The sequence below is a fragment of the Numida meleagris genome, chromosome 1 (genome assembly GCF_002078875.1).
Source record: "Numida meleagris isolate 19003 breed g44 Domestic line chromosome 1, NumMel1.0, whole genome shotgun sequence".
Lineage (NCBI taxonomy): Eukaryota > Metazoa > Chordata > Aves > Galliformes > Numididae > Numida > Numida meleagris.
The window spans coordinates 106,185,452-106,203,957 of NC_034409.1; the positions used below are offsets into that span (position 1 = coordinate 106,185,452).

General features: G+C 39.9%; 1 protein-coding gene across 2 annotated transcripts in view; it reads left to right on the top strand.

Moving 5' to 3' along the window:
• The window catches only part of PCP4 (Purkinje cell protein 4), a 52,830-nt gene that overhangs the window by 16,927 nt on the left and 17,397 nt on the right, over positions 1 to 18,506 (top strand). For both annotated transcript variants that reach the window (XM_021405867.1, XM_021405863.1), the window contains exon 2: positions 2,987 to 3,038. In XM_021405867.1, coding sequence (XP_021261542.1) covers positions 2,987 to 3,038 — 52 coding nt within the window. The remainder of the gene's footprint in view (positions 1 to 2,986; positions 3,039 to 18,506) is intronic.

Below are 18,506 nucleotides of genomic sequence, written 5' to 3' on the forward strand. Positions count from 1 at the left end.
TACCCTTAGTTTGTACACCTGGGGACTAATTCTGTAGTTTTTACATTACACTAATGAGCTGCAATGTACAGCACTGAGAATTTAACAGGAAAGTAAACCTATTCTTCTCCTACTGTCGTTCCTGGCAGTAGCCTTTTGCCTTCAACTTCTGACAAATTAGGAGTGACTTTGATTTTTTGGAGACATTTTTAATGATGTTCCTTTGATGTTCAGCAAAACCACTGAGTTAAAAATTAATATAGCCCCAAGCAGTCATAAACTATGTTTCCTCCTACACAACGTAGCAACAAAACTGTTTATCCTGTTTTACTGGATAATCATTATGGCTTTGGACTTGTGTTCATTTTGGCTCTGATGTTTCCTCTTCGATACCCAATGGACAGTATATTCAGTCCTTGCCTTACAGAATCTGGGGAACTTCAGAAGCTTTGAGTGATGGAAGCTGGCTATGAGTTGCAGGCAACAGAAGAATTAGGCTACTTTTATCTTCTAAAATATGGTCAGCAACTCGAGGATTGCTTGTTTAAAAACAAAGCCCAGAAATTAATACTGTCTTTTCCTATTTCAGTGCTTTTAATTTATCTGTTGGTTCTGAGAACAATATCTGTTATACCAGCTTTTGAAGGGCTTCAATCCATTGCTTCTTGAAAATACTTCTCCTTGTGTTCAGTCCTGTGCTTGGAATGACACTGGAAACCTAAGCCTTGTTTTGCAGCCTCTGGTAGCATCGTGAAAGGGAAGGAAGAAGCAAGAGGCTAATGCTAATAATATCGGCATCTTGAAGATATTTTTTTTTTTTACTTAAATAGGTCCACTGAATGTATTGAAGTAAAAGACTAGTGGCTTTGCAAGTGAATGAATGTGTTGTGTATGGCTTTTTTTGGTAACAGTTGCAGTGCCCCTTTAACAAGAAACTCGTTCTCTCTTTCAAATCCATTGGTCTTATTTGGAATACAGCACAGTGGTTTTAGGTGAAATTATGTGTGCAGCAGAGGAGGAAGGGCTATCAGAAGCTTGTTAAAAGACTTTGAGGTTTTATTCTCTGTATGTCCGATGGTCTCCAAACAAGCTTTGTGTATTTAGTCTGATTTTAACTTAAAAAACAATATTGACCTCATGAACAGAAAAAGTCTTCAATGACTGAAACTGAGACTTCATTTATTTTTTTAACAGAACTTTCCCCTCTCCCAGAGGGGAAATCCTGAGACACGAAATGCGTGCTTCCCTATTCTAGCACTGCATCAACAGCAGACCAAACCTGACAGGTATAGCCTAGGGAGGAAAGAGAAGCCTTCAGAACAGCTAGGCAGCACAGCCTGAAATACTCAGAAAGAAGACATATTTAAAAAAAAAAAAAGGCATTTAAATGTAAATTTTTAGAAAAAGTAATATAGTTACTGGATTTTTACTCTATAGAAAATGGTATTTTATTTTATTGGGAGGTCATGGTAACCTTACACTGAAATCTCATGTCAAATAGGGATTGAAATTGTAGTATTAACAAAGTATTAACAAAGCTTCATTTAAAGGCATAAATGTTTGTCTTTAGCAAAAGTGGTTTCTTGGTGGATTTAGTGCCTTGTAGCTGTTGTTAACTTATACTTTTAGATTTAAAAAAAAAAAAAAACCCTTTAGAATCCTTTTTTTTTGTGGGGGGGGGGCATTATTATCCAAGTTTTCTTTCCTCTCGTAGACTGTGAAGCTCCAGGGAGAAACAAAAATATATTTCCATTGCATGGGAAGATGGTAGCTATGGACTCAAAGCTGTGTTCTGTAGGGACTCTGTCTCATTGCACAGTGTGAGATGAGGCAAAGGCAGCGGAGCAGAGTCATGCACTGAAGTCTGCCACAGGGAGGAAGATGAGAAACCTTACCATGGGCATGTGGATGTACGATAGACCATATGTAGCTCTTTTGCTGTCTTCCTGAGGGGCTTGAAGAACTTTTTCTTTCTCCCTCTGGCTTTCTATAATGAGAGCTAAGAGTAAACATGAAGGTTTTGTGCTTACATCATGAATACCCTGAGAAGGCAAACACAGTGGGAGATGAAGGACAGAAACCAGAGGAGTTTTTAATCAGCTGCTCTGCAGTAAATACCTGAGGATAAGTATGCCTGTATGATTTTTCATAACAGAATGAATATTACCGTCTGTATTTTAGTACAAAACATGTGGTTTGCAGTGCGCTGCAGTTGTTAACTTTCCTGATGCATGAAGATGTGTTGCTTCTGAACGCAACTGGATTTATTCACTATAAACTTATACTCCTGGTTTTTCACGTGGATAGCTGTAGAGGATGGATTCTTTAGTCTGTTTCAGTAAGACATAAGTATGAGTAATTTTTGCGTAAGGAACGCAAATTTTACCAAAGAAGTTTGCCAAAGCACCTTAATTCGACCTGTGAGATGCTCTCTCTGAGGGATGCAGCATAAGTGTTTTTTTGAGTACCCATTCCTAAGCTAGTAAGTTATGTAAGCGTAGCCACACTCATACAGCTTTGCCATGGTGAATATCTGTTTGGGCTGCACTGGTGTTTGCTGTAAGTCAGTTAGTATTTATTCACAGTATTTTGCATGGAATGTCATGAGGGTGTTCTTTAGACTAAGTGCATTGAAGTGGGAAGTTCCATCTGTGCTTGAGGACAAAATGGAAAGTCTGACCAATGTCAAAAGAATGCTACGAGTGGAGGCATGGCAGAGACCTGAGGGAATGTCCTGCTGTAGCTCATACCCTTGCACTATTTTATCCTGACTGTGCAAATCCCATCACTTAACAGGTGATAACAGTGTACAATTACATGCATATTTTCATAGTTGTGCCTAGATGGCACCGAGCGTTCCTGTTTTGACTGCTAGTTTTTCAAAACAGGATCATAAGAGAGTGAGCGACTATCCAAGGTGTCGAAGAGAATTCCGGCTGTAACTGCTAGCTATTCAAGAGGAAAATCCAAGTTTGTTCTAACTGCTTTTGTTTCCCTCTTCTAACAGAGACAAGGAACCGGAGCTACAAATGGAAAAGATAAGACATCTGGTGAGAATGGTAAGTGTAAGTTATATTTACTGATGAAGAATACTGAACCAATTAAATAGATATGGATATGGTTATGGATATAGACATTTACTGTAATGACAGATGTCAGACAGCATCAGTCTTGTTTTTTCCTCTCATCTTTTGCGTGTTTTTGGAAAAACTTTAAGGCTTCATGGGATTGTGTCGTTGTGTCCTTTATATGTTCAAATCATGTATTCAAGTAGAGATTTGATCCTGAGTTCGTACTGCAATAAATCAAAGGACTTGTTAGAAGTCATCACAGATGCAAATAAGGCTAGAACAAGATAGCGTTTGGTATGTGAGAAGAGAACAGAAGAGATAAGGTTAAATGTTATAAGCAGTTGCTGCATGAATGAGGAAGGTGTACAAAAGAAACTAATTACAAAGACTTGTCCATAAACATAATTTTTGTGGTCTGATTCATTCCACCTAACTTTAAGCTGATAACTGAGGTAGTGAAGTTAGAAGTCACTTGCACAGAGCTCATCTGAGAGTAGATAGAGGATGTGAATGGGGCAGATCATAGAGAGGGACCGTACAGCAAATGAGATCCTGATTTTGGCATTTCATGTAGTTGGATGAATCTGAATGCATACTCTGCTGTTCTAAGGGGCAAGTTGTGTTTTTGGCCTCTAACCGAGCAAGCAGCAGCAGCAAGCAGAAACCAATTCCTACTCCATAAGTGGAACAAAAAAATCTATCTAGAAAATGTTTTCTTCTTTTAAAAAACCTGAATTTTCAGTAAAAACAATTGTTTAGTTGAGAACTGATTTTATTTCTTGTAGGAGGAAGAAGCACATTGCATACAAATGATCACTCAATTAAAATCCTGTTACTATCAGCAGTATTTTTCAGAGTAAAACATTTTGATCAGCCTTAATTATAGACTCAGCCGAATATGAGGCAACATTTTGTAGACTTTCATGAACAGGGGAGTGATTGAGCTAAAAAAAAAAAAAATGCTGTTTGCTCTGTTTGATCATCTAGTTCTAATTAAAAAGAAATATGTTCTGGTAGTCCATCTTCTCTAGTGAGAAGCAAGAAGAATGTAAGTGTCTTCTCTGAAAAGCTAAGGTGTTTATTGGGATGAGATATTTGAGCAGTGATTTTAGATGTGCACTTTGGCCATTGTGTTGGTCTGCCCAAAAATGCTGGGCCCTCTGAGCCAGCATATCCTAAAACATTGAGTCTTTTTTTTTAGGCTTAGTTTTCATATTACAGAGAGGTGACTTTCCCATAAGAGTTGCTTGCATAATGCTACAGTAAATGAAATCAGTAGATGATGTTCCCAATATGATAAAACACAAATTAAAGGGTGGAAAAAAGAAATAAATATTTTGGCTTGTTATAGTGTTGAATTAGTGGGAACAAATGTACCCTGACAGCAAAGCCATTTGCATCCTGAAGTTAACAGGAAAGGAAGGCAAGCAAAATTATGCCAAGCATTCGGGCAGCATGGAAAGCATGTTTTTCTCTTTACTGTTGAAGCACATTATGAACTGAGCTCATTTACTATGAATTTCTTTACAAATAAAATCGTCCCACTGCCAAATTTAGCTTAGATTTACTTATTCTGCAGCCTTTTTAGAGGCAAATTTCTTTTCCTCCTCAAGGAGAATTTTGACTGGGCTGCATTATTAATTCAAATATACAATTCTAGTTAGTTGTAGCATAGTCTTATGCATAATATGAACAGGCAAATGCTCACTTCATCTTAGATAATGTCAATTATTTTTGTAATGAAATTATAAGCAAATAAACCCTGTCACCTACATAAAATAGAGCAGCAGCAGGGGAGATGGAACGGAGTCCTCTCTTCTCCCAAATCCATGTACTTGCAAGAAAATGAAGTAGAATCGGAGCTTTCAACCTGAGACTGAATTCGAAATCAAAGAAGCAAAAAATGTCTGTCTGTACTTTATTAGCTGTATGTAGTTAGAAACTGAGCAAAAGTGATTTATTCTTCTGGGAACTGGGTGTGCTATAAAACCTACTTACAAAATGTAAAACCTCCATACTGTGTATTTTGGCCAGAAGTCTACAATATGTGCATGTCTTAAATTTATATTGTGGCTGTTCTTATCAGCCACTTCTTCAGATGGTCATTTCCTTGTCAAAATGAAACCTTCGTCTCCACTTCCCTTTTCCAACAAGAGGGAAAAAATGAAACCACCTTTCATTTTGGTGTGAAATGTAGAATCATACTATGAAAACTGTTCGAGAAATTGTACTGGCCTAGTCACTGTCCTTGCTCTTGATTACAGTCTGGGAAAAATGGCTGAAAAGTAGCCCTGACAGCAAATAATGATGCTCAGATCTTGTTACTGTTTTGATTAGCATAATGGAGAAACTGTTGTGGGTAAAGTTGTTTGTGGAGACTGAATTTTGGGTCCATCTCTAGGCTGAGTCAAAGCTGGAGAAACTAAAGTCAATGTTTATGACAGTCAGTACTCTCCCTCTTTGAAGACACGTATGGGATTGCTGTCACTGTAAAGCACTTAAGGAAATTAAATATCTGAAGACTCCTTTTATAGTAGTAGTAGGATTGGTAGTTGTTAATGAATGTATGTTGTTTGATCTTTGGGCAGTGATACCATATCCTTAGTCATGTTTAGTTACCCTAGCAATGGCCTCTCTTAGTCCATTGCTGGATAAACACAAAATGCAGGCACAGTCCCGTTTTCCACTGAGTTGATGCTGCCTTGTTCTTGCAGCCTTACTCATTGATTCAAGGGGATGTGCAACGGGAAAGACAGCTTCAGAAAAACGGTGGAGCAGTGCTGTGCGACAGCGTGTGTCAGAGCTTGTGCTAATGGGAGAAGAAAATCCTGTACACAAACTGTACCGGTTATGTTGATAAATGGACCTATATGGGACCTTCATTCATCAGCAGTATTTTCCCACAACTGCCTTGAATATTCCCGCAGACTGCTAAGTGGTAGTGTCCCTTTTCACTTTCAGAGTACTGGGCATTAGCAGATCTCCACTATATTTGTATAGTATACACCGCTATATCCTCCTGGTTTTATGCAGCAACAAGCCAATAATTCTTGAAGATGTATCTGTATTATAAATACTGAATAATCACTTGGGTTGAAGCAAGTTCTACTGATGTTGAAGGTTAACAGTAAAACTCTCGATGACCACACAGGATGACATTTATCTATCTTGACCTTTTAAACAAGTTGTAGTTTGGTCTTGGTCATAACCTGTAAAAGGGCAGATAACGATTCATCTCTTCCCAAAGAATAACAACTATTGCATTACTGTGTGCTATTACGGTATATCAGTGGCTTGGAAAAGGCTAGTGAAGCCAGTGTAAGAGTACTTGACAACTTCAGTGGGCACTGAATGTTGCAAGGTGGTATCATGCAATCTACTCTTTACAGACTAGCACATTTATCAGGGTAACAACTACATCAGAACCATTATTTTCTTTAGATTTACAGTACTCCTTTTTCCTATTCATAGATCTCATACTTTCTTCTGTACCTAATGCATGTGATTATTAGTTGATATTTGTAATCATTATCTCATTTTCTCAGACTATTATATCTATCATTCAGCAATATGAAAATTTACGATAACTTTTTTTTTCTCATGATGAATTCTGTAACTCCCCGGGTCTAAGTAAAAAGAAAATGAATGCTTTTGAATTAAGTTGCATGTCTTGGTGGAGTCAGCCTATGCAGTACAGAGAAGAAAGTCAGTTGTACTGAGAAACTGAATCTATTCTTTTCAGTTTCTATTCTGTTCTCAAGCATTTATCCTGAGAGTTCATGATATTTGCTTTGGGTGGTTAGAAAACCGTAAATGAATAAAGACTCCAGGTTTCTTTATCTTGATTGTGTACACCACAGATTGGCTCTGCGTAAGAGCTTATCTAAAATTGAGGTGTCTGAACTGACTTAAATCTGAATACTTCTAGAAAAAAATTTAACAACTGTAAAGAGTTGTGTGTGTTGGGATAGAGATCTCATTAGTTAGTTTTCCTGGTTGTGCATCTTATAGTACAGTCAACTGTCCATTCACCAACTTCAGCTGTTCAAGGAATTTGGTAAATTACATACTTTGTGTCTGCTGCATTCAGAGGAGAATGCTAGGTCCAGCAGGGTAAATAATCATCTTCATAGTAAATAATAATCTTCATATGAAGTGCTTAGATCAACAGTGCATTATTTCCTGGCTAGAATTCAAGATCATTATTATAGTAGACTTTAATATAAATATTTGTTTGAGAACTCAAAATTAATTTTCCACTAATATTCTCCAATGACCATTTAAAAATATACTGGTTTTGGGAACAGCCCTACAAGTGAACTTGTGGAGAAAGATTTCAAAAAAAGGGAAAACACAAGGCTGATTTGTGTAAATATTTAAATATGCTCATGGAACATGGTTTGCCATGTCCGCCCAGATCTAGAGGTCACATTCTTCACTCACAGGGAAGGATAGTGAGTGAGCTCTAGCATTGTAATGCCTTGTGCATTTTGTTTTTCCCACGGAGCATAGCTTGCATGGCAAAAGATGAAACAGGTCTTGCTCTATGATATTTTGCCCCCACAGCACTAATCAGAAGCTGAGAAGGGTACCATTGTCTGGAACTATGAGTAGTACTGGATTTTCTTGGGTATTCTGAGTGTTGGGAGGAAATGGCCCTGCCCTTTCAACTCTCCTCGCTCGGGTATTCTGCTAAAATACTCCTGTCCCTTGAAAGCAGTACCTCACAGAATATGATCTCCCAGTTAGGAAATGTCTCCCTCCCCCATTTCATTCAATCTATGCCCAGAATCAGTTTTTGTTCTATCTCATAAAACTCACCTGGTTCTGGTGGAGATTGAGGAAGTGAAAGATTCAACATGAGCTGGAAATGTGTGCTTGCAGCCCAGAAGGCCAACCATATCCTGGGTTGCCTAAAAAGACGTGTGACCAGCAGGGTGAGGGGAGGTGGTTCTGCCCCTCTGCTCTGCTCGTGTGAGACACCACCTGGAGTACTGCATCCAGTTTTGGTGCCTCCAGCACAAGAAGGACATGGAGCTGTTGGAGCAGATCCCGATGAGGGCCACAAAGATGATCAGAGGGCTGGAGCACCTCCCCATGAGGACAAGCTGAGAGAGCTGGGACTCTTCAGCCTAGACAAGAGAAGGCTCTAAGGAGACCTCATAGCGGCCTTCCAGCACCTGAAGGGGGCCTACAGGAAAGCTGGGGAGGGACTTCTTATAAGGGCAGGTAGTAACAGGACAAGGGGAAATGTTTTTAAACTGGAAGAGGATAGATTTAAACTAGATAGTAGGAAGAAATTCTTTACTGTGAGGGTGGTGAGACGCTGGAACAGGTTGCCCAGTGAGGCTGTGAATGCCCCCTCCCTGGAAGCATTCAAGGCCAGGCTGGAGTGGGCTTTGAGCAACCTGGTCTAGAGGGAGGTGTCCCTGCCTATAGCAGGGGGTTGGAACTAGGTGATCTTAAAGGTCTCTTCCAACCCAAACCATTCTATGATAGGTGTGAGATAAGAATTACTTGCTGTACTTCAGCCCCCAAATCTCAGAATAGAAAGTCTGTGTTTCAGCAACATTCCTAGATGTCTATGCACCCATCAAATAATGTAACACCTTCATAAAACCTAAGTACAAAAGTGTTTGAACTCTTTGCATAGTTACATAAGTTGTATTTTATCATGTACAGATTGCTCAGGCTCAAATAAGGGTGTAAAAATCCTGTGTGAACTCAGTGCTGCGATCTGTAGCTGAGAGCATTTCAAATGAGAGCTGGGAGAGAGCAAGTAATTCTAAATGAGTAGCTATGCTGTTGAGATGGGTTTCATGGTAAAAACACTACAGGCAGCCTATCCACTAAATTTCAGGCACTTTCCTGGGGACACCCACACAAAAAGTTGAGCCAGAACTGAACCAAACCGAATATGTCCCAGGTCCTCTTCTGGCTTGTGTCTCTTCCTTTGCCCTGCTGGTCTGTGTACCAGGAGTCCAGCAGTCTCCTCAGGCAGTCAGCATGTCTCAGCTGAAGACAGATCTAGACTTTAATAACAAGGCTCTCAAGTTGTTCACAGATCTTCCCTAGAGAGGATGCTGAAAGGAAGAGAGGGGAATTATACATGAACTTAATTTCCTCTCCTAGGTGAATTTCCAGTTCTTGAGGCCAGGGATAAGTGTAAGTTCTCTCCAGAGTAATGCAGCGTGCTTATTTATTTAGAAGAGTGTTAACAAGGACAGTTGACTAAAAATTTCCTTATCAGCAACTTATGTTTTTCTTACTACAAAAACTTTCAAAGCAACAACTTAGGTGTTTTTGATAAACAACCTCCGTACTGGAGCTTCACCTACCCCCACATGTCTGCACACACACGGTGGCCTTCTGCTTTCTGTGGAGAATTGTCTGTTAGAGTTCAAATGAGAGAATATACCTGACTGAAGCTTTAAATAATAGTTTTGAGAGACCAGATACTGTTCATATTCTTGTGTTATCTGACACACCTGGTGTGATATTGTGTATTACTGGTGGATTTCATCTGGTGAGGAGGAGCTTTCATTTTACAGTGTTTAGTCAGAAGCATCTTAAAGCATCTTATTAAAAGCTTCAGCGAGTAAGAGAGCCAGCGGTGCTCATGTAGTCCTGGACAATGTCCTGTCTTTAGACTTCCCTGGAAGTTCTCATTTTGTGTATTGTTTGTAACTACTCTCACGACTTCCAAATAAGTCCATCTCTTGACGCAAAGAATATTACATTATGCACATGAAGTGTTTCTGTGTGTATATTGATGCTTAATGGTAGTTATGTAGCCTTTCTGGTGTGCCTTGTTGTTGGTTTGTTTTTCTTTTTTTCTTAAAATAACTCCACTTAAGAGGAAAACAATTGTTTCCTATCTGATGAAAGAGTACCAGGAGAGCAGATCTTATGCAGAAGTTCCCAGGGAAAAAAAAAATAAAGCAAAACAGCACAACTATACGGAACTATTTCAACTTTTTAACCTCCTTTAAAGAACGGAAAATCTTCAAAATATTTTTCTCCTTTTTTCCCCTTAGATATCCCTTAAATCCCCAGCTAGCTGGCACCTTTGAGTGGGAAAAACCCTCACACTTAGTATTCCTGCCACAGATGAATCTGTCTAGGTACTTATATGGTCCTCATCACTGTAGTAACTGAGTGCCTTCCAAGTATTTAAAAATAGAGATAACAATAACAATCCCTGCCTCATTCCATCTCTTTCTCTCCAGTTTGCTACAAGAATAACTTGATTAATTTATGAGATCTTTGTTGTGTACACAGTGCTTGCACACAAGCTGGGATACGTGCATGCATATGCCTGCTTACGTCTGTTTTCAAACTGAGTGCACACAAAAATTCAGCCCTGTTTCTGAAACATAGGGAAGTGAACACATGTGTACAAGTGTATATACTTACCTGCGGTCACTAATATGGTCTGCTCCTTTGCACAGCTTTTGCAGGAGGTAGAAATTAGAGCTGCAGCCATCCTGCAGCTCTGAGATTAGAAGTAGCCCAAGGAAATAATTATGAATTATGCTTACTGATGATTTAGTTTTAGTAGTTAATAGATCTTGGTCCTGTTGCATTAGTTGTTGTGCATCTACTTCAGGAAAGCTTATACTGTCAATAAACCAAGTTCACTGAGGACGTAGAGAAGCAGTGAAATTACCCGAAAGAAAGGAGCCTTAACAGTGCTGTTAAGTCCCAGACCTGAGCCTCTACAAGATACCTGCGAGGTTATTGGAGTATTCATTTGTCTTCTAGTTTATTGGTTTTTTTTTCCTGGGTATTTGCACTGACTGTGCCCTTGTCTTCTAATGTGTTCTGGGTTTTTTCCTGACTCTTAGTTTCCTCCTTTAGCTGATGGCCCCAGCTTTCCTCTTTTGTAAGGTTTTGTCTCAGCTGCTTTGTGATAGCAATGATGTCAGTGTAGTTTGGATTTTGGAGCATTTTGGATCCAGGCATTTGGGAGGTGTCAAATTTTTTTGCATTTCGGTGGACAGTCAGGTACCTGGAAGGTGGTAGGATCTCATTCTTTCTGAGAAGCTGGTGCATATAGGTCAGGGTAGGGCATTAAGGGTGTGGGAAGCAGTTGTAAATTAAGTAAAAAAAAGTGCTGATAAAGCTCTGGTGATGCTGGTGGGTTTTGCCATTTACATGACTCACAAATATGCTGGAGTTCCCATCAAGTTGATGAAGAAAGGCAGAACTGAAATTTTGCCTTTGACAAGTGCCATATTTCTTTTGTAGACCAGTCTGTAACTATGAGTGCACTGCCTGACCGTGCACCAGGGTAAACAAGACCTCTTTCCATGACTGGCACATAGCTGACATGCTCTGGCTTGCTTCCACAAATGTGTACTCATCTGAAACCACGCTGTCATCAGTACTCTGAGTAGAACATTTAGTTCTGCTTTGCTGGTGACAGGAACCCAAATGAAGAACCCAGGTCAGCTAGTTTCTAGATACGTCTAGTAAAACTAATGTTACCTCTGAAGTGAATCTGTCCATATATCATCAAGGATAGTTTGCCAATAGTATATAAGCATTAGAGTCAATGTACCATTGAATACACCACCCAAGAAGGGTGATGTATTGACATTGGAAGTCCTTGGAGCTAGGCTGACACAAAATACAGATGTCTCTTTCCATGTCCACAGACTCTAACAACAGGTGATTAAAAGGCCACTAGAGATGGAAGTAGCTAGCTTAGTAGCATGATTTCTCTAATTTAGTGGATGTGAAAAATGAAAGAGGAGCACAATCAATGCACAAAAGAGGTTACCAGAACTTGCTGTTACAGAAACATCACTTTAACCACAAATTATCTGCTTTACTTCATATGATAGGCTTTTGTTTTGTTGTTTTTCTTTTCCAGAATACTTGGTTTTTTAGATGAAATGAAAAATCTTTTCCACTTAAGAATTCCTTGTCTATTAGTAAGTCACTAAAAAAATCTTTTTCTGATGGTTTTCAAGCTTTTAATTTATAGCACAGAGCTCTTAATACACTTAGCTTGATATTCCAAAATTAGCCTGCAATTTGGTATTATCAGGCTACCTTCTGCAGGCACTAGCATTCAGAACAGCAGGAGGGTTACAGGCATGATTAAAGTTTGGTCCTTAGCTGAACGTAGTTACTGGAACAAGATAGTTAAGTCTGTGGAAAGGAACTGGATGCTACAATGTAAGCCAGTGCACCTCCAGTCCTGACAGTCAGAGTTAGATTCAAGGACGTTATATAAAGTGCCTAGGTTCCCCATATGTTGCAAGAGGAGTCTCATCCAATTATATCTTGGGTTCCTAAGCTGAACAGGAGCCATTAGAATCAATAACAGTAAACTGCCCCTCTCTAGAAGTTTGGGGTGGAATTCTTCTTTTCTGGCAGTAAATGTGTGTGTGTAAGAGACCTAAAGCTCTGTTTATTGTTAGTAGGGAGAAACAGATTCTTATGTGACATGATAGAAAATGCAGAGATGGGATCAGAAAAGCCAAGGTGCAGATAGAACTGAAATTGAAAAGGAATGTGAAAAATAAGCAGGAATTCTTAGACACATTGGGCAGAAGAGACAGGCAAAGGAGAATGTACTCCCTCTGATAAATGAGAAGGGGATATTGGCTTCAACAGACATGGAGAGAAGGCTGAGGTACTCAGTGAGTTCTTTGCATCAGTCTTCACTGGCAGTCATGCTTTCCACTTCTCTCACGTGCCTGAACATCCAGGTGGGGATCAGGTGGGCTGAATCGCCCCCTGCTGTAAAGGCAGAACGAGTCTGAGACTACCTTATGAGGCTGGATGTGGACAAGTCTACGGGGCCAGATGACATGCATCCCGGGGTCCTGAAGGAACTGGCTGATGTGGTTGCCAAGCCCCTGTATCATATTTGAAAAGTCATGACTGACAGGAAAATTCCTTGGTGAAAAAGGGAAACATCACTCCAGTTCCTGGGCAACCTGATCTGGTGGGTGGCAGCCCTGCCCACAACAGGGGAGTTTGAACTAGGTGATCTTGAAGGTCTCTTCCAATCTAAGCCATTCTCTGATGCTTATTGGAATGAGCTTCTCTGGAGAGCTAGGTGTTTGGAGATCCCAGTCTGATTTAGGTAAAAAATGGCTTCTGCCTTGCTGAACCCTGTCAAGGCTGAGGAATCTGTGGGTAATACTACAGAGCCTGTATGTCTCTGAAGTTAAATGGATGCTCATTGGGGTTTTTTAGGATATCAGCTTTGGATGTGGGCAGTTAATTTCTCCTCAATTCCATCTCAAGCAGCTCAATTCTTATTTAGATCTGGCTGAATTTAGCTTCCTTCTGCAACTTCTTCCAGCCATTTTCTGTATGGAGATCCAGCATCCAAATATTTCCTGGCTTGAGGTCTCTGTTAGCTAGGATACTGGACTTGAAAGCATTTGCTTTGGTCAAGCATTCTCAGTATTAGTTCATTTTTTCTTCAGTCTGCACTGGGTTAGGAATAGGAAGGACTGAGAAAAATGTTTTCCAAGGAGAAATTTTCAAGAAAAGAAGAAACTTTAAATAACCTCAGATATGGAAAAGACATTTCAAGAGTCACAGTGGAAAATAGGGCAGGGTACTCTGGCAACTTTTGGGAGATACTGTCAGTATTGCAGAGACTGGAACTCTGCTCTCAGCTCTTCTAGGGTCTCACGGCAGTATTATTTAACAGCAGTTGATGAATGAGTACTGTAACTGTATTTTGAGTATATCATCTTTCATTCTAACTTATACTGAAAAAACCCTGAGACTGCTGGTTGACTCTAGGTGGAAAAGCATTAATTATTTGTTAGGTATTAGTGAAACACTGGCACTCCACAGCGACCAATTTACCAGCTCCTCTAAATGCTGCCAATAAAGAATGGACGTGTACAAATGTATTCATTAGCACAAACTAATTAAAATCCAGGCAAATAGCCAGAGGATGAATTCAAAAATCTTACAATAAAGTATTCTTTGTCTGTATTAATCTAACACTAACTATCCTGGCTCCACAGTTTCTAATCTTAGTTAGAAATCTCATGCTGAAAACCCAACCAATGGACAAGAGTTAGCCTTTTGGATTGGTAATGACCTCCTTCCTGAGAATACATTGCAGCAACTCTTTCAGACACAAAGTGTAGGATAGAGTCCCTTGCCTGAACATCTTTAGTTTGATTGCGCTGTGGTGGTGCATTAACTTCTGATGCAGTGTGACTTTTTTCTTCTGTAGTTTACAATTTAGGTTAGCCTCAATCAGTTCTTTTACTTTTGTAGTTTTTCTTAAGGGGTTGTTCTGTTCATTCTGCCTATTTTACACATGCTCTGTTTTCTCCAGCTAGACAACACTGCTCTATCCATTTCAGTATTCTGAAAATAATTTAATTCTCGTTAAAATTGGCAGTGCCTTCCATTATTATTTTTCTGACTTTATCAGTTTAGAGACTTTAAATGTGTAATTCAGACCAAAGGGTGCTAGATACAAAGAGGGTATTAGTCTGTTCCCCTCACCCCTCCATTCTTTCCACCACACACTGCAGTATGTGCCTTGTTTGAGTGACAGTCCATAAGCTGCTAATTTCATCGTATCCCTCCTATAGAGAAGGAGGCAAATTGGAGCACTCACATCTATTGCGATTACATTGGTCTTTCCCCATTTCAAGATGAAGGCATAGGGCTGGGCAGTATGTAACCTGGAGATTGTACCCATCACTGCCCTGTCTGCACAGTATCACCACAGTGTGTGGGGAAACGACTTAAAATAAAAATATTGAATTTCAAACCAAATGACAGAGCTTCTGAAACTTATACTTACTGTTAAGTTCAGGTGAAGGGATGTTTGCTACAGCTCTGCAGCTGTAGATGCTGCAGAGAGTTTCTGGCTGTGTTTAAGATGGGAAGCAAAAAGTAAGTGTGGTGAAAGTTCTCTGCTGGATTCTCTGATTTGTAGCAGATGTGGTACAACTAAACAGAAGGGTGGGAAGGGAGAGGTTAAATACAGCCTGAAGGTAGGTTTATTCTTCTGGCCTTAGGTTTCTCAGAATTAATGCTCAGGGTAGTGTAGAGTATCAAGTGTGGTACCTTTGAGAAAAGATGGTGATGCTGAAACTCCCATGTAATAGCAGAGCTCCAGTTATGTTTGGGCTTCATCATAGGGCATGATGGGGGTGCATTTGTCCCCATAATGGTTTGTACAGCAAAGATGAAAACCTGATATCCGGATCCAAATATCCCCCTTGTCCCTCACCTCTGGTAACCAGCAGCCAGAGCCCACAAAGGGAAGGAAGTCTAGGCAGATCCTGGGGCAGCTAGATTCAAAGCTGTTTGGTGTCTTGAAGCAGCTACCTCTTGGTCTAGCACTCAGCAGGCTAATTGCTAGCAAACAGGGCCAAGCACCGGTATAGTATGATCTCATCTAATGATTTTGTTCATAAAGCAGATAGAAATTTTTGCTAGTGAAAAATACTGCTTTGTGACATTTACAATGAATCTGTTCTGAACTAAACCTTGAAATCCCTTGTGAGGTCTGTCTTTAGGAGGCAAAGATGTGTTCTGCTGCCTCAGAGAAGGTGGAAAAAAACAGCTCTCCTATCTTCTGCTATCCATGCGGGTAGGAAGGCAGATGGAAGATGTGTGGTTTGGGACCTCTTTGTCAGCAGGTGACAGATGCTGTCAGTGGAGAGCAAGGACATGGGCTTTGCCAATCAGTCATGAGTCACCATTCTGTCAATAATCACCACTTTGTCCAATCTCGGACAAACTTAAGCCTTTAGCTTAAATTCCCTTTTCTTTCAAAACGAGGAGAAACAAATAGCTTTGCTAGATTCCAGTGCAAAGAGCTCTGGATATTAAGCATCTGTGGCAATATTGCATATCTGCAGCACAATAGTAGATAAACCCAGTGGAACCAGGTACGTGGCTTAGAGCTATTCTACCTGTGTGTGGAGATCTGATGCACCTTGCCTGCACTGACTATTGGACTTCTTTCAAGCTGTGACCCACACCCTATGCTAGAGAAAAGCATCACAGCCAGTTTTCAAGTATTCATGGTTTTTTGAATGAGGGATCGCATAAATAAAAAGCAAGAGATTGATTCAAAAGATGGAGTCCTCTGGGGTCTTTCAGCTAAAAGCCACCCCATTATGGAAGAGCCTCAAAAAGAAGCTGTAATTTTTGACTATTTTCTCCATATTTGCTATGCCACGGACAGACCTTGTAAGTAATACAGTCTAGAGGCTGTTCTCAGATGAGGCAAAACTAGTGTAGAATTTTGGTCTTTATTCATTGTTTTAAGATTCTTTTATGCTAACACTAGCTTTTTCATTATTGTATGGTAAACTGGCTGAAAACCAGAATGAGTTAGAATTGGCAAACTTGTTTTTTTCCTTCATTCTTTTTCCTCAATAGAAAGTGCTGCACACAAGATCAGTGAAGATAACTACATCAAGTAGTTTCTAGTGCTTCTTTGTAGCTTCTCCTCTATAAGTGTTTGTGTGAGCTTCTAACTCCTACTGTGTTTGGTTCTAAGTTTCAGTTTTTAATGAACTGAAGTGTAAGGACATCCACAAGTACCATTTTTTTCTGGAGTGCACACTGTGCGAGATCACTGAGAAGCTATTTTCCTCTCTAAAGGATAAATAGATCCAAATCTACTTTAAACTTGATATGAAAACATTTTATAATTACTATAAATGTGACTTCACACAATTCTTAGGAGATCACAGCAATTTCCTACACCTGTAAGTAGTTTTCTCCAGGAAATAGTGCCATGAAGCATATTTAGGGGCATATCTCTTGACTGAACTTTCAGGATGGAAACTTGCAAGTAATTAACCTGAGCTGAGACAGAGCAGCTGCTTCTATTCTGCCCTGTGTTTGTGAGGTTTTTGGCCAAGCAACAAGAGGCAGAGTACAGCTTCTATTTTTGTTCAGCACAGCTTAACGTTTCAGCGTAATTGCTGAGTTAGAGAGCGATCCAGCTAGTTGTCAACTGGATCCTTTTCAGGTGTTGGGCATACCTTTTGTTGTTGTAGGTTATGCTGCCTGGATGTGACAAAACAGTTGATAAACTTGACCAAGCGTGCTAGAAGATAGAACAGTGAAGAACAATGTAGATTTTCTCATTCAGGCAGTTCAAGAAAAGATGTTTTGTTTCTCCCTCACTAGTGGCTTGCTTGAGAGGAAAGTCTGATCGATTTGGGGAAGAAAATAAAATAAATACTCTGGTACAATTTCTAGAAGAGGCTGCATAGATTGAGGTAGGCAACAGAAAATAGAGAATCAGACCCATAGTTATTGCAAATTGCCATAGCTGATCTGTCTTCAGTGCTTGCACAAGGCCCTAGAGGCTTTCATTATCTTGAAGCTTTTTACCAATCACTGTCTGGTGTCAGTAGGTAGCTTTCTGTCAGTGTGATCTCTCATTCTCCTTATTCTTGTGGATAACACGAATGCATCCATGAGAATGGGGTAAAGAACATGATGCAGTGGAATGCCCTGGTGTAATTCCAAGCAACTGGTCTTACTGCCAGGCGGGTCATACTGCTGTGATGGGTCAAGTGAGTTGTTCCTTACTTTCTTTCCATCTCCATAAAAGCTGAAGTTTCCCTTTCATCTTTCCTGGAATCAGTTTCTTTTCTGGTGGGCTTTCTTACTGTCTCCCTCATGCTGCATTTCTGTCTTGTTGCTAATTCTTTCTCCTCCCCAGAGAATTTTGTGTCTTCTCAGCACAGATAGGTCAAGCACTACTTCTTCCTCTAACTGCCTCCGCTTATTTTCCCAGGCAAACTTTGTTTGCATCTGTGTTGAAGAATATATGTCCATCAGAAGAGGGTGACTGACTAATGCTCTAATTTGCAGTCATGATTGACACTCAGCTGAAGTCTCTAGTTTTTGCACAATCTCACAAAACAATTATTGTTTTCCGAACTGGTTTTGAGCAGGGCTTGGGTGAGTAGACAGCAAAGAAACACTAGAAAGAAAAGCACCACATTTAAGGAGATAAAGCAATCTTTAAAATAGTGGGATTGGAATCAAGCACTTTCAATTGTCCTTTATTTCCTTGTCAGCTTGCGAATGAGAGAGGGAGTAAACAAAGGGTTTCCTGAGGAAGAGAGAATAAAAATATTTAATTTGTTCTCTTTACATTCAGATCTGAAATTCAAGCAGCACAGAAAATGAGGTGGATTTTAGTTAGGAGCAAAGGAGACTGGTTTTGAGGTGTACTGTATACTGTGCATTCTGGATATGTCAACACTTGTAGTGTCAGCCGGTGACTTATGTCCTAGGTTAAATGTATTATTGCACTAGCCCAGCTTGTGTTCTCCGATGCAGAGGAAAGACATGAAATTTTGTCATTCTTTTAGATGTTAACATTGTTAAACTCATGTTGCTTGTAATCCTCGGAAAGAGAGGAAGGCAAGAAGCCTATATAGTTTAGAAAAATACGGGCTGGAGTAATGATCTGAG